This window comes from Elephantulus edwardii, unplaced genomic scaffold (assembly GCF_000299155.1).
Source record: "Elephantulus edwardii isolate Elephantulus edwardi_28Jun2011 unplaced genomic scaffold, EleEdw1.0 scaffold00074, whole genome shotgun sequence".
Taxonomy (NCBI): Eukaryota; Metazoa; Chordata; class Mammalia; order Macroscelidea; family Macroscelididae; genus Elephantulus; species Elephantulus edwardii.
In genome coordinates, this window is record NW_006399824.1 from 2,957,679 (window position 1) to 2,972,491 (window position 14,813).

At 46.0% G+C, this 14,813-nt stretch overlaps 2 protein-coding genes across 2 annotated transcripts in view; one reads left to right on the forward strand and one right to left on the reverse strand.

The window, feature by feature from the left end:
* LOC102862158 (pyridoxal phosphate phosphatase PHOSPHO2-like) overlaps window positions 1–331 on the reverse strand; it is a 7,843-nt gene extending 7,512 nt beyond the window's left edge. The window contains exon 1 of the mRNA XM_006889043.1: window positions 11–331. Within this exon, the coding sequence (XP_006889105.1) occupies window positions 11–331 (321 nt within the window). The remainder of the gene's footprint in view (window positions 1–10) is intronic.
* A 6,344-nt stretch (window positions 332–6,675) lies between these two features.
* Window positions 6,676–14,813, forward strand: part of LRRC20 (leucine rich repeat containing 20) — a 146,227-nt gene continuing 138,089 nt past the window's right edge. The window contains exon 1 of the mRNA XM_006888978.1: window positions 6,676–6,757. Within this exon, the coding sequence (XP_006889040.1) occupies window positions 6,676–6,757 (82 nt within the window). The remainder of the gene's footprint in view (window positions 6,758–14,813) is intronic.

Consider the following 14,813-nt stretch of genomic DNA (forward strand, 5'->3'; position numbering starts at 1 on the left):
CCTGTAAAACCCAATCTATGAAGATGGAGTTTGAATCTGAAATAATGATACAATCAAATTTATCCTTATGCTTTCTTATAAAGCTTAAAAGCTCCACCATTCCTGGAGTAAAAGGTATTGATGTCACTGCTCTTTTCATCTCTTCTTCTCGTATGCCTTTTTCTCCCAGATATTTAAAGACTCTGCCCATAAATTCTGTCCAAAATCCTTTTTGGTAAGAATTTTCCAGCTGAACAGGAAGCTTTTTCTCGGGTGCACACTTTACAATGGAGGTGTCAGTATTGTCATCTATAACTGTATTGTCAAAGTAAAAAACCAGCAAAATTTTCATGGTTATAGATTTGGTAGAACCCAGAGTGAGGTTATCAAGACAGGACTTAGGTTAAATAATTATGACAATCCTCAGTTTTAAACACCAGCCACTTGTTTCTAACCAAGTTATCTCGTACTTTATATGCAGGGAACAGTGTTTTCAGCAACATTATGCTGGGGCATCTGATAGAAAACCTGCCTGGTTCGTCTGATGACGGGCACAGAGCCCTAACCTGGGGTCGTGAGACGTCGTGCCAGGTGGTGATGGTGTTAGCAGGCCTCACTGACCTAAAGCCATGTAGCCAGCCGTCCGGTCTCCCGCGCCGCTCGGCGGAAGACCGGTGATTCCGGGTAGCCCGGGGCGGGCCTGCGACCCTAGAGTCCGCCCTGCTAACAGACCCCTGACTTGCGCGCAGGCGCACCTCCCTCCAGCACCTCCACTGTCAAACCGCAGCGCCTTGAGTGAAGTTTTTTAATGTCGTTGGTTTTCAGTACTGTGCTCCATGCCTATGACACCACCATCTCCACCTTGTGGCAATCAATAGAATTGCAGGTGTAGTGCCGATTGAAATGACCCTAGAAAATGCTATCAGAGTTTGGGCATGGGCTCTGAGCAGTGTCAAGATTAATTTTCCCTTCCATGTCTGTGTGAGGTCAACGTTGTCTCAGTGCTATTCTTCAGAAAGCTTTTCCTTATCAGAATCACAGACCTAATTCCTTCCTCCTCATTCTTCTCCGTAGATGCTAAGTAAATGTGATTATTGATGATGAATGTTGTGGATATTAGGAATGGAGCAAGGAAGGGTCTTAGGAGAGTCTTGGACTACATTCTTGTTTGTCATCTAGCTAATTTACCTCCCCACCTTAGTACTTAGTACTGTCTATAAAATGATTGACATTGTTTCGACTTCACCAAGGGAGTTGATTTTTTTTTTTCCCCCAAGGGAGTTGATCTTAAAGGCAACTTGGTAAAGCTGTTGAATCCATCTTGCCACAGTTCCCACCCTTTCTTAACTGTCTGCCCTGCAATGGCTGTGTTACCTAGAACACCCATCTGGGTTTGTTTGAACCACCTTTTCAGGTAGTAGTTGTTGATTGCCATCGAGTCAAGCATGACTCATAGCGACCCTATGAACAAAAAGGCCTGAAGCCTTTCTAGAACTCGACATTTATTAAAGTTCATAGTTTCCAGAGGCATATTGTGTAGGAAGTGGATGCCACTCCTGCTTCCAGAACTGTCTTAAACTGTGAGCTCCATCAAACACTGTCCATCATGGGTAACCATTATGGCCTTTTTTTTTTTTAGATTTTTTTATTATTATTATTTTGTGTGTGTGTACTGTCAAATAGGATCTGACAGGTACAGGAGGAGATTGTCCCTCCTTTCCCGGCAGAGCATCTGGTGGATTTGAACCGTGCGCCTCTGGGATTGCAGTGCAGCTTCTTGCCACTAGGCCTCCAGAGCTCCCCTACCATTATGGCATTTGACACCCCAGTAACGCAAGGTTCAGCATCACAGCAGAGTGCATAACAACCAACTTAAATACAAAGGCCCTTCCCGGGGTCTTGTTGACTCTGAACAAGGGGCTAAAAAAAAAAAAAGGAAAAAAAAAAGAACCAATATAGTATAGTTTTGTTATGTACTGTTGAGACACCTGCGATGTATAGCAAACCTATGTACAGCAGCTCTGAACCCTTCGCTGCCCTGAGCCAGTCTCACTAATTCTGACACATCAACCCCCATTGCCGCAGATACTGTATCAATCCATCTCATTCAGGATCTTTCTCTCCTACACTGTCCCTCTACCCTTCTGAGCATGATGTCCTTCTCCAAGGACTGGTATCTCTTGGCCATGTGCCCAAAGTATGTGAGACAGCTTCAAAATCCTAGCCTCCAAGGAGAGACTTGGTTTCACCCTTTCCAAGACAGACCTATTTGTTTTCTTGGCAGTCCCTGGTATGTTCAAGACTCTTCTCCAGCACTGCAACACGAAGGCATCTATTCTTATGTCATCTTTAGTCATTGTCCAGCTCTCTGAAGAATAACAAGTAATTGAGAAGACCATGTCCTGAATTAGGTGCACCTTTGTCTCTAGACTGACATTGTTGCTCTTCAGCACTCTGGAGAGGTCCATGACAGCAGATTTTGCCAATGCAATTCGTCTTTTGATTTCCTGATTGCTGGTGTTAAGAGTGTTGATTGTGGACCTGAGCAATCTGTAATTGCTAACAACCTCAATTTCTTCTTCATCTATCATGGTACTGCTAATTAATTACACAGTGGTGAGAATCTTTGTCTTCTTGATGTTCAGCTTCAATCCTCAGTGAAGCCTACAATCCTTGACCTTTTTGAGTATATAGTAGTGATTTGCTCTACCAGGGGATTCTGGGATGGCTTGCTAATTGTCATTTATTCACTTTGACCTTGACCTGATCACTTAACCTGTCTCTATGCTTCAGTTTCCTTCTCTGTCATAAATACAGATGAAGATGTTTCTAGCGTTCCTTAGCACCTTAAGAACCATATACAGTTGTTTTCCTTATCCTTTTAAAATGGAGGCATTTGAATTTATGCCAAAGGGAGTTTTGGTGGTGGCTTAGTGGGTGGGGAGTTGCACTGCTAACCCAAAGGTCTGTGGTTCAAATCCACCAGTGGCTCCATGGGAGAAAGATGAGCCATCTCTTCTCCTGTGATTTACAGCCTCTGAAAACCCGCTGGAGAGTCAGCTATGACCCAGTTATGACAGGATTGCAATGGATTTTTTATGTTTCTCCTTTAGATGGTGCCTTATATTTATTGTAAGAGACAACTGACCTATATTTGGATTTGAAACCCGAATGATGGCTGTTTATCATCATTGAAGGGATACTAATTGAGCATCTAATTTATGTTCATTATGTCTCCTTGAGGATGGAGTAGTTACATGAATTATTTGTAATTCTTCTGCATGGGAGATTGACTTTATGAAATTTTATCCTTTATTGATGCTTATAGAGATTGATATTTTACTACTCTACTCAAAATATTACAGTGAAATGTGCGAGGAGCTAGAGTCGGAAAATCAAAAGGGCCGAACTCGCTCAGCATTTCTTAAGCTCAAGGAACTGAAGAACAAATTCAAACCTGGAGTTGCTATAATCAAGGATGCTTAGGCAGAATATTAAATGATCCAGGAAGTATTAAAAGAAGATGGAAGGAATATACTGAGTCATTGTAGCGAAAGGAATTGGCAGATACAGAAGAAATTAATGAAATAACATATGAGCAAGAGCCTATGATGACGAAGGAAGAAGTTCAAGCTGCTTTGAAGGAAATAGCAAAAAATAGGGCCCCAGGAATAGATGGTATACCAATTGAAGTATTTCAGCTAACAGATGCTGCCCTGGATGTGCTCACCAAGTTGTGCCAAGAAATCTGGAGAACAACCACTTGGCCAACTGACTGGAAGAGATCTATATTTGTTCCCATTCCAAAGGAGGGTGACCCAACTGAGTGTGGAAACTACAGAACAGCATCATTGATTTCACATGCAAGCAAGATTCTACTGAAGATTATCCAAAAACGACTGGAACAGCACATCAGCAGAGAACTGCCAGAAGTCCAGGCTTGGTTTAGAAGGGGTTGTGGTATTGTAGCTGATGTTAGATGGATCTTAGCTGAAAGTAGGGAATACCAGAAGAATGTCTATCTGTGCTTCATTGATTATGCAAAGGCGTTTGACTGTGTGGATCATAACAAACTGTGGCTGACTCTGAGAAGAATGGGAATCCCAAAACATTTAATCGTGCTAATCCGAAACCTATGCTTGGACCAAGAGGCAGTAGTCAGAACAGAGCAGGGCAACACTGCATGGTTCAAAATTGGGAAGGGTGTATGTATGCCAGGGATGTGTCCTGTCTCCATACCTTTTCAACCTCTATGCAGAGCAGATTATCCGGGAGGCTGGGCTCTATGAGGAGAATTGTGGCATCAGGATTGGTGGAAGATCTATTAACAATCTGCGTTATGCAGATGACACAACCCTGCTTGCTGAAACTGAGGAGGACCTCATGTACTTGCTGCAGAGGGTCAAGGACTGCAGCCTTCAGCACAGACTGAGACTCAATGTCAAGAAGACAAAGATTCTCACCACTGGACCAATTGGTAGCATCAGGACAGATGGCGAAGAGATTGAGATTGTTCACAGATTCAGTTTGCTCAGCTCCATAGTCAACACTCTTGGCACCAGCAGTCAGGAGATCAAAAAACATATTGCAATGGGAAAGTCTGCAGTTAGGGACCTCTCTAAAGTACTGAAGAGCAACGTTGTCTCTCTGGAGACTAAGGTGCGCCTGATACAGGCCATGGTCTTTGCAATCATTTGTAATGCATCAGAGAGTTGGACAATGACTAGGGAGAACAGAAGGAGAATTTATGCCTTTGAGCTGTGGTGCTGGAGAAGAGTATTGAATGTACCCTGGTCTGCCAAAAAAACAAACAGATTCATCCTGGAGAGGATTAAACCAAGCAACTCCTTGGAGGCAAGGATTCTGGGGCTTCGTCTGACATACTTTGGGCATGTTGCAAGGAGGGACAGGTCCTTGGAGAGGGAGATCATGCTTGGGAGGGTGGAGGAACAGCGCCAGAGGGGATGACCCTCTATGAGGTGGATTGATTCAGTGACTGGGGTAATCGGGATGGATGTGTCAGAGGCAGTGAGATTGGCACAGGATAGAGCGGGGTTTTGGGCTGTTATACATAGGGTCGCTATGAGTCACAAACGACTCGACGACACATAATAACAACTACTCTGCTTTACAGAGATAACTCGTGGTTGCTGTGAAGCTGAACACTGTGACACTGATGTGTCAAATGCGATAATGGTTACCCGTTGTAGACAGTGTTTGGTGGAGCTCCCCGATTAAAACAAGCTTGGAAGCAGGAGTGGCATCCACTTCTGAAATAGCTTGCCTCCAGATACCCTATGAACCAGGAGAAAGGATGAAAGTTATACAAGTGGCCAGGTCTTTCGTTCACAGGGTCACTATGAGTCACCTGTGACTTGACGGCACTTAACAACGTAACAACAACATGTGTTGTAAGGTACAGGGAAGATACAATATAGACCCATTATATATATAAATCTCCATATTATCTCTCCCTCTCTATACAAAAGCTTATAAACAATCCAAGTGGCTCATGTTAAGACTGTTGAAATTAGAGGGAGGAAGAAAGGGCCGGGACAATCAGGGAAGACTTCCTGAAGGTGAGGAGCTGGAGATTCTAAACATTCCTTAAGGAATGAGCTGAGTTGCTCATCTATAGCTCCACTGCTGTTCAAATGGGATGAGATCCAGGTGTCACATCCACATGGGCACTTTGGTATCCTCTCAGCTAGCACGCACTGAGTCCCTGTGGATCCTGGGCCCTGCGCTAGACGGATTGTATACCTTTTTGTTTAATCCCTGGTTGAACCCAGAAAGATAGGCCTCTTCTCAGATGAAGACATTGGGACTCCCGTTTGGCTAAGTGGGTGGCTTTTATAAGAAACCAACTTTGGGCTGACTTGATGTTGTTGTTGTTATTGCTGGTTGCCATCAAGTTTATCATCACTCCTCGTAACCCCATGTGTGCAGGCTAGAAGCACTCCGTAGGGTTCACCAGGCTGCGTGCCCCTTGGGTGCCAGCACCAGGATTCGTTCTGCCCCTTGAGTATTAGCGCCAGAACTCTGCGTACCGCTAGGCCTGCAGGATAACATGGCTGGTGGGAAGGGGGTTTCTAGAGCTCATCTGCCTGTCAGACTGTGAACTCTGTCCGGATGGGGCTTTGGTTTAAGTAACTTTTTGTTCCCACTTCCTGCGCGGAGGAGCCTGGTGGAGGAGAGTGGGAGAGTGGGGGACTTGGAAGAGTTGTCCCAGAGCACTGTGGACAAGGTGCCGGCTTAGAGGCATGGATCAAGGGACGTGGCTTTCTCTCACAGTTGGCTGTGCCCTGGCTCCTCCCACTGCTACATCTGCTGAGTGAGTCACACACCTGAGTCCTCACTCCACTGGTTATGCACGCAGGCCAGGCCCTGTGTCTGGTGAGGTCACAAATGTCCATCCTTTTAGGAAACCAGTAGGGCCCAACTGCCCCCACCCTCTGACAGGCAGACTCCTAGTTGAGCTGGATGTGGCCTGGGCTCTGGCCTCCTCTGGCAGAGGTGAGTGGCTTGGGGCTGTCCTGGCAGCCTGCTTCCCTGGGGAGGAGGACACGTGGGGTGGGCACGCGGGTAGGTCACCTGGCTGGTGGATGTTTCATGGCCCTGCATCTTCTCCAGGCACAGGCCCCCTTGTGAGCAGCAGCCCAGCCACGGGGCTGGCAGCCGGACAGCCTTGTCTGCATGCTGAAGAAGATGGGGGAGGCCGTGGCCAGAGTTGCTCGGAAGGTCAATGAGACGGTGGAGAGCGGCTCCGACACCCTGGGTGAGTGAGGCCCCATTGAGCCCGCGTGCGCGCCCCGCTGGGCTTTGTGGAATTGGCTCAGAAGTGAAATAGGAAGAGGAGGTGAAAGGAGATACCAGTCTGCACCCCTCCTTCATCATAAGAAGTATTCCATGGCACTTTTATGGCAACTGTGTTTAGTTTAAGATGCCCTGGTGGCACAAACACTTAAATAATCAGCTGTTAACTTTAAGGTTGGTGATTTGAACCTGCCTAGCTGCTCTCTCTCTCTCTCTCTCTTAGACCTGGCAGTCTGCTTTCATAAAAATCAGAGCCAAAGAATCCCTGTGGGATAGTTCCACTCTGTTGTGGAGTCACTATGAGCTAAAGTGACTCAGTGGCACCTAGCATTTAGTTTGTGTGTACCCAGCCCCCCAGCCCCAGCATAAAACATACTTCTTATTACAGGCTGTGGTTAGAAAGGTTTGAAAAGCAGTGAATGAGAGGATTCAGCCCACCTGAGGTCTGTCTGCTTGCCCTTGGACTGGACTGTTGATTGTGTGTGTGTGTGTGTGTGTGTGTGTGTGTGTGTTGTGTGCACACACATACCAGGTGGGAATGAGGAGCAGGGACTGGCTGCACACCGTTTCCTCTTCCCCACCTCCCCTGCCGGAGTGATGGCCTCCAGCACAATCAGCCTGGCTTTTCAGATGAGGGGGAGGAGGTGGCAGGTGGTAGGCACAGGGAGCGTCTTTGAGATCCCACAGCCAGGAGGCCCCTTTGCCCTCCACAACTTTGCTTAAGTTGACTTATGCATTTTCTACTTTGAATTGTTCATCATGTGTTAACCTCGGCAGTTAACACAAGAGCCCGAAGTGTTTCAACAGGTCACCTTCCTTAACTGCATTCAGTAGACACTCACTGGCTATCAGCTACATGTAAGGGAGAGTGGGACATACAGTATAGCCATTCTGTGTGTGTGAAAGAGATAGATGGACAGACAGAGACCCTCACAACACTTGAATGTGTGTCTGATAGATGATTTGTGGGGACCCAGTGGAGGGAACACAGTTCTGCCTTGGAGGTGACCATGATGACAGACTGGGTGGGATTTGACCTGCACCTTTCGCACAGGGAGAGGAATTTAACAGGCATTTGTGTGGTATAGGGGGAAGGGTGACTGTCACACAAGGGAATATTCTTCTAGAGGTCATTGCTTACTCTGAAGACCTAGGACTAGAAGAAAGAGCCTCTTTTGGGCAGTGTGTCTGGGCTCCTAAGGTAAGGGTGGTGGCCCCAAAATGCAGGGGCACTCAGCTCTCAGGATGAGCTTGGCCACCACAGCTCCCAGGAAGCCCTCAGCCCAGCCCCACCCTCCCTTAGCTGTCTTTCACCTCTAGTACTCCTTCAGACCCCTGGGACCTCTGACACCCCCCTGCCCCCAGGGCCTAGCGTGGTATCATGGAAGATGTTAACTTGGGAAGTGGGAGAGGCATATCCTCTATCAGCAAACCAGAAAATCATGAATTATTTTGGAGGGAAGGCTCTGAGGAGAGTCTTTAAGTTTGTGTGCAGGTAATTGTGACCCCTCAGTAAAGGTATTCTGGAGTCTTCTGCCTGTCACTAGAATGGTTGTCTTTACTCCCATGTTCTAGGCTCTCCAGCACTAATATGGTGGTTGAGAGCCAGACTGTGGCTTATAAGCTCTTGGCATTGAGTCTCCACTCTGCCACTTCTGGGCCTGGGACCTTAGCAGATTGCTTAATCCCTCTGAATCCTGGTTTCTTCATCTGTAAGATCGGGATGGTGGTTGTACATGCCTCATCAGGTTGGGGTAATGGGAATGTCTGTAAAGTGCTTGGCATGCAGTGAACTCAATTACTTAATGGCAGCTATTATTTTTAATTTTTCTCATCCTCAAAGGCTGGGGGTGGAGCCTTGGTCCGAAATCCTTACAGCCTCCACACCTCCCTACTCCAGGTTTCAGCTAACCAGGTCTTGAGACAGCTTTCCCATTACCTTCAAAGGGGTCTTGTGTGCAGATCAGCAAAGCCCTGGAGAGAATGACCCAAACGAGCGTGCCAGAGCAGAGCTGTGCTTTGTGAGCTTCTCAGTGGCTGCAGTCTCATGGAAGGAGATCACCAGGACTTTCTTCTGTGAGTCGTCTGAGAGGATTCAGAATTTCAGTTACATAGCTGAGCACAAACTGTTCTACCCAGGCCTTAATGAACCCCCTGGAGGTTTAAAACATCTGGAGGAGGTGGGCATATCTGCAGCTGAGCCTCATCCAGATGTAAAGTGCTATAGGGACTGGAGGCAGGGAGTGGGGGGATAACACAGAGAGGGCTATTCAGACCAGGGAGTCCGGGGCAGCTTCCTTGGTGGGGTGCTGTGGAGAGTGATTCTAAGAACAGGATTGAGGAGGGATGGGCAGGAGGGGCTGCCACGGGGCTGTGTCTGTGGCATGGGGTGGTGACCAGTGATGGTTCCCTGCTGGTGGAGAACCTTGAGGAGTCTCACGATTGCAGATCCAGAAGCCTCTGCAGATCAAGGCCAGGGTCAGGGGGTGTTCCTGTGAACCGAAGCTGAGCATAGGGCATCCAGGATGTTCTCCAGAGGATGTGATCACCTCAGAAACCAAGTCAGGCCCTAGACACCTCTGGACCCCTTCTGGCCTGGAGTCCCGACCTCAGCTTTTGGCTATAGAGCCTGGGTCCTTCGTGCCATGAGCGTGATTGGTTATGAGGTATCAGCACTGGAAAGCTCGAGTGAGTGGAGAGGAGTAAACCCTGTAGCCATGGGCGATCTTAGCCAAAGTTTATGATTGTCAAGTGGAGATGACTGTGTCCCTAGGGTTAGTTTAAAGCAACAGGGAGACCGATTTAACCTCTTTTTAAACTCTAATATGAATATAGTAAAATACTGCTCATATGCTTGAGTGGTGTAAGCTGTTGGTGAGCATCTGCTAACCTAAAGTTTTGTACTTCGAACCAATGCTATTGAATATGTGTAGACACATGTAGGAGAAATTGGAAAGAAAGAAAAGGTGTTAGAAAATATGATTCTGCATTTTCTGAGGAAAATGAGTTGTTTGTTCTCTGTGGTGGCCTCTCCTGCCCATCCAGTCACTGCTGTTACCTGGGACCCGCTGTCTACAGCACCCTGCCCAGCAGGCTGCCCCTGTCACCCCATCCTCCTCCACACCTGCTGGTCCCTCCAGCAGGTCACCCGTCTGAATGACACTAGCCAGACAGGAAGCTAAGCCTCCTACTGGACCAATACTGGTGCCTATAATCCTGGACTTTAGGAAGATAGAATGGATAGATGTCTTACTATCTGAGAGGCTTGAGTTCTAAGCAGTTAGCAGACATTAGGCATCTCCTGGGTGGTCAGTTGTGCAGGATGGGTCGGGAGCCCCCAGCAATGTGTGCGTGCAGCACAGTCCTGGAGCCGTGCCCCCATTCACAGGGAGATGAGTCAGAGAGCACCACCCACAGGGAGACGAGTCAGAGAGCAGTGACTGACACATGGGATCCTTCTGAGCCACAATCACTCACTGTTGTCAAGTCAGAACCAAGTCGTAGCTGACTCTCCATGAGGTTGCAGATGGGGAGCAGATTGCCCATCTTTGTTTCCCAGAGCTGCTGGTGGATTCGAACCACCAGAGAGTGTGGCCTTTGGGTGAGCAGTGCAGGGCCCTACGGACTAAGCCACCACCAGATCAATTCAAAGGTGGGAGATGGTGCTTAGTGTTACAGTAGTCCAGGAAGTATTCCTGGAGGAGGTGGGACTTGATTGGACTAGGTCTTATAGGTGAAGTAGCTCAATAGGGTTCTCATTTAAATGGAAAACAATCTGAAGTAGCACCAGAAAATTGCTTAAATAAATTTTGTTACAGCTATAAGTGCAAAGTTATATAGTCATTAACAAGTGATGTATAAAATTTCATTGTATATCTGAGTGTGCCTGCAGTCACTTGCTATGTATCTGAGAGCTGGACAATGACTAGGGAGGATAGAAGGAGAATTGATGCCTTTGAGCTCTGGTGCTGAGTATTGAATGTACTATAGACTGCTAAGAAAACAAACAGGTTCATCCTGGAAAGGGTTAAACCAGGCTTCTCCTTGGAGGCAAGGATTCTAAGGCTCCATCTAACATACTTTGGACATGTTTTAAGGAGGGACAGGTCCTTGGAGAAGGACATCATGCTTGGGAGGGTGGAGGGACAGCACAGGAGAGGAAGACCCTCTATGAGGTGGGTTGATTCAGTAACTGGGATAATCGGGATGGGTGTGTTAGAGGCAGTGCAATTGGCACAGGATAGAGCAGGGTTTAGGGCTGTTGTACTTAGGGTCACTATGAGTTACAGGCGACTTGACGGCACATAACAACATCTGAATGAAGATTAGCGGATTCTCATGTATGACATGATTTGGGAAGGAAAAAAACAATCAAGGATGCTAAGCTGTATCTACATAAACATATCAATTAGGTCCCAGCACGGTACAAGTTGTTTGTGCTTAGCATCTGTGATTCTGCATTTTCTAAATGTTCTATGATAAGCATGTTATAATTAGAGAAATCTACAAGAGGAGATGATTTTAATTCTCTAAGGAAGGTGGAAATAAAGAGCATGTCACAACAATAGACAAGAGTTTTGGGAACAGCTATTTTGTAAGCCTCTGCCCCTGGGAGTGAATGGGTTCCTCTCTTCCCCTCTTACTGTCCCCCGCCCCTCCCCACCCAGTGTCCACTGTACACAGGCCCAGAGGCGGGTGGGTAGGCTGCTTTGCAGAGGGAGAGCTGGGTTGGGACAAGCTGGGAGCTCAGTTACCGACTAGCTCTCACCTTACCCAGGGAGTTAACGCTGCACATCTCACCCTCTCACCAGAGGTGGGTGTGGGTTTAGGCTTTCTCCTGCTGTAACCTGAGCTTTGGATCCCAGCCCTTCTCGAAGCTCCTAGCTTCCTCATCCTTGAAGAAGTGGGCTCCTTTCCACCTGGCTCTAGCCTACTCCTCAGCTTCCTCCCCCGACTCCCACTCTTCCTCAGCATCATCTTCTAAACTCTTCCATACTTGCACCCAGTACTGTACTCAGCCTGGGTCCTCTCATTGCCCATTGGTGACTCGTTCTCTCTAGAAAACTCTCTTGCCACTTAGAGCTTCTCTGGGGCCTCATAACCTGGAGGGGTCTCTATTTGACCTTACCCTGCCCTTTTGGTTTCAGAAGGTAATGGGCCACAGCAACAATAGCAAAGTTCAACAGTGCAGCAAACAACAAATTCTGGCGAGGTTGTTGAGAGATCCAAACTCTTTTTCACTACTGGTGGGAGTACATGTAAAATGGTACAGCCACTATGGAAGGTGGTCTGGTGCTTTCTCAGAAAGTTGGAAATAGAAATTCAATTTGACCCAGCAATGCCACTATTGAGAATAAACCCTAAAGAAACCAGAGCCAAAACTCAAATAGATGTATGCACATCCATCTTTATTGCTGCGTTATTCACAATAGCAAAGAGATGGAAACCACCCAAGTGCCTATCAGCAAAAGAATAAATGGAAAACTATGGTATATTCACACAATGGAATATTACACAGCTTTGAAAAACAACGAACTCGTAAAACAGTACACAGCATGGAAGAACCTGGAGGACATTATGCTGAGTGAAATATCTCAGTCACTAAAGGACAAATACCGCGCAACACTGCCATTATAAAACAGGACAGACATGAGGCAGTTGGGGAGAGAATGGGAAAGAGTGGATATAGATAATGAACACTGCGTTGGAACAGATGAGGGGAAGGAACTGTCTGAAAGGAATATATAATTAGGATGTGTGTGTGTGTGTGTGTGTGTGTGTGTGTGTAACAACAATCTGGAACAAAGGGTGCATTTCAGAATGGGCTGGGGAAGGGTGAATAAATTGGGCAACAATGAATAAAAATGGAAAAAAAAGAAACCGAATACAGTGGGACCATGGACTGTCAGCCTAGACTGCCCTGCATCCACTTTTCCCCACAGAGAGGGGGACCCAGGTCTGCTGTGACTGCAGAGGGGCTGATTGAGAAGGCTGTGACAGGGAGAAGGAGGGACCAACACATGCTGGGAAGGAAGGGGCCAGCCTTTATCCCAAGCCTGCTGAAGCCTGGCTGCTGTGCTGGACACGCCACATTTAATACCTCCTTGCATCTTTTCTGAAGTATTTTGTGTCCTGTCTATGTTTTTTTCCAGGACATTCCAAGCATCAGCTTTTTTTCAAAAAAATAAAATTTTATTTTAATTGTGAATTTAATGAAAGTTTACAGAAAAGTTAGATTTTCTTTCATTCTTTGTTGCACATTTTTACCCCCCCTCCATTTCCCTTTCCCCAGTTCACTTTTTTTTAAAAAATATTCATTCATTGTTGAACAATTTACCTACATCCCCCTTCCCCCAAGTCCCCTTTACCAAGATGTATCTCTTATTCTGGGCTGTTGTCGTCCGTATAATGCCTAATCATATATTCATTTTAAACAGTTCTTTCCTTAATCTGTTCCAGTGCAGTGTTCATTATCTGTTCATTCTTACCCTATTCTCCTCCCAAACCCCCATATCAGACCTGCTTTATAACAGTGGTGCTATGCAGTATTTGTCCTTTTGTGACTGAAAGATTTCACTCAGCATAATGTCATCCAGGGTCACCCATGTTGTGTAATATTTTATGAGTTCATTGTTTTTCAGTACTGCATAGTTTTTTCTGTCATTCATTTGTTGATGGGCACTTGGATTGCTTTCATCTCTTTGTTGTTGTAAATAACATAGTAATAAAAATGGGTGTGCATATATCTGGATGAAGGTTCTGCCTTTTTTAGGGTATATTTCCAGTAGTGGCATTGCTGGGTCAAATGGAATTTCTATTTTCAACTCTTTGAGAAAGCACCAAACCACCTTCCATAGTGGTTGTACCATTTTACACTCCTACCAGCAGTGAGTAAAGGTTCCAATTTCGCCACAACCTTGCCAGCATTTGTTGTTTGCTTCTCTGTTGAACTTTGCTATTGTTGCTGGGGTGAGATGCTATCTCATAGTTGGTTTTAAGAATTATTGACTTTTATTATTAAGTGTGTGTTTATCAGTAACTACTTATGCATTTGAAAGCTAGACAATGAATAAGGAAGATGAAAGAAGATTTGATGCCTTTGGGTTGTAGTGTTAGTGAAGAGTATTGTCTACAGCATGGACTACCAAAAGAGCAAACAGGACTTCTCTGAAAGAAGTGCAACCAGAGTGTTCCTTAGAGGCAAGGATGGTAAAACTGTCTCCCACTTACTTTGGAGGTATTTTCAAGAGGAACCAATCTTTGGAGACGTCATGTTGGCAAAGATAGTCAGAGAAAGAGAATAAGATCTTCAACTAGATAAATTGACACATTGACTACCACAGTGGGCTTGAGCAGGACGAAGATCATGAGGATGGTACAGGGCAGGACAGGGTCCAGATTTGTCCTCCACTTGGTTACTGTTAGTCATAGATGACTTGATGGCACCTAACAACAACCAAACTGTTATAGCAAACTTGAAAACAAACAAGCGTACAAATATCACAAAACAAATATGCATGTTTTGGTAAATAGAAAAGAAGCTGCCTGAAATCAACAGACGTGCTCCGATGGGAAAATCTGCAGTCAAGGACCTCTCCAAAGTAAAAAAGAGCAAGGATATCAGTTTAAAGACTAGGGTGCACCTGACCCAAAGTGTAGTACTTTCATTTGTTTCATAGGCGTATGGAAATTGGGCAGCGTATGACTGAAGAAGATGCCTTTGAGTTGTGGTGTTAGTGAAGAGAACTGAATATCTCATGGCCTGCCAAAAAAACAAGTCTGTCTTGGAGGAAGTGGAACCAGAGGTGAGGATGGTGACATTTTATCACATACTTTGATCACATTATCAGAAGAGACCAGTCTTTGGAAAAAGACATCATGCTGGGCAAGGTAGAAGGTCAATGAAAGAGAGGAAGACACTTAGTGAGATGAATGGACTCAGTGACTGTGACAGTGAACTTGAGCATGGTGGCAACTGTGAGGATGGCCCAGGAGAGGGCCAGGTTACGATCTGTTGT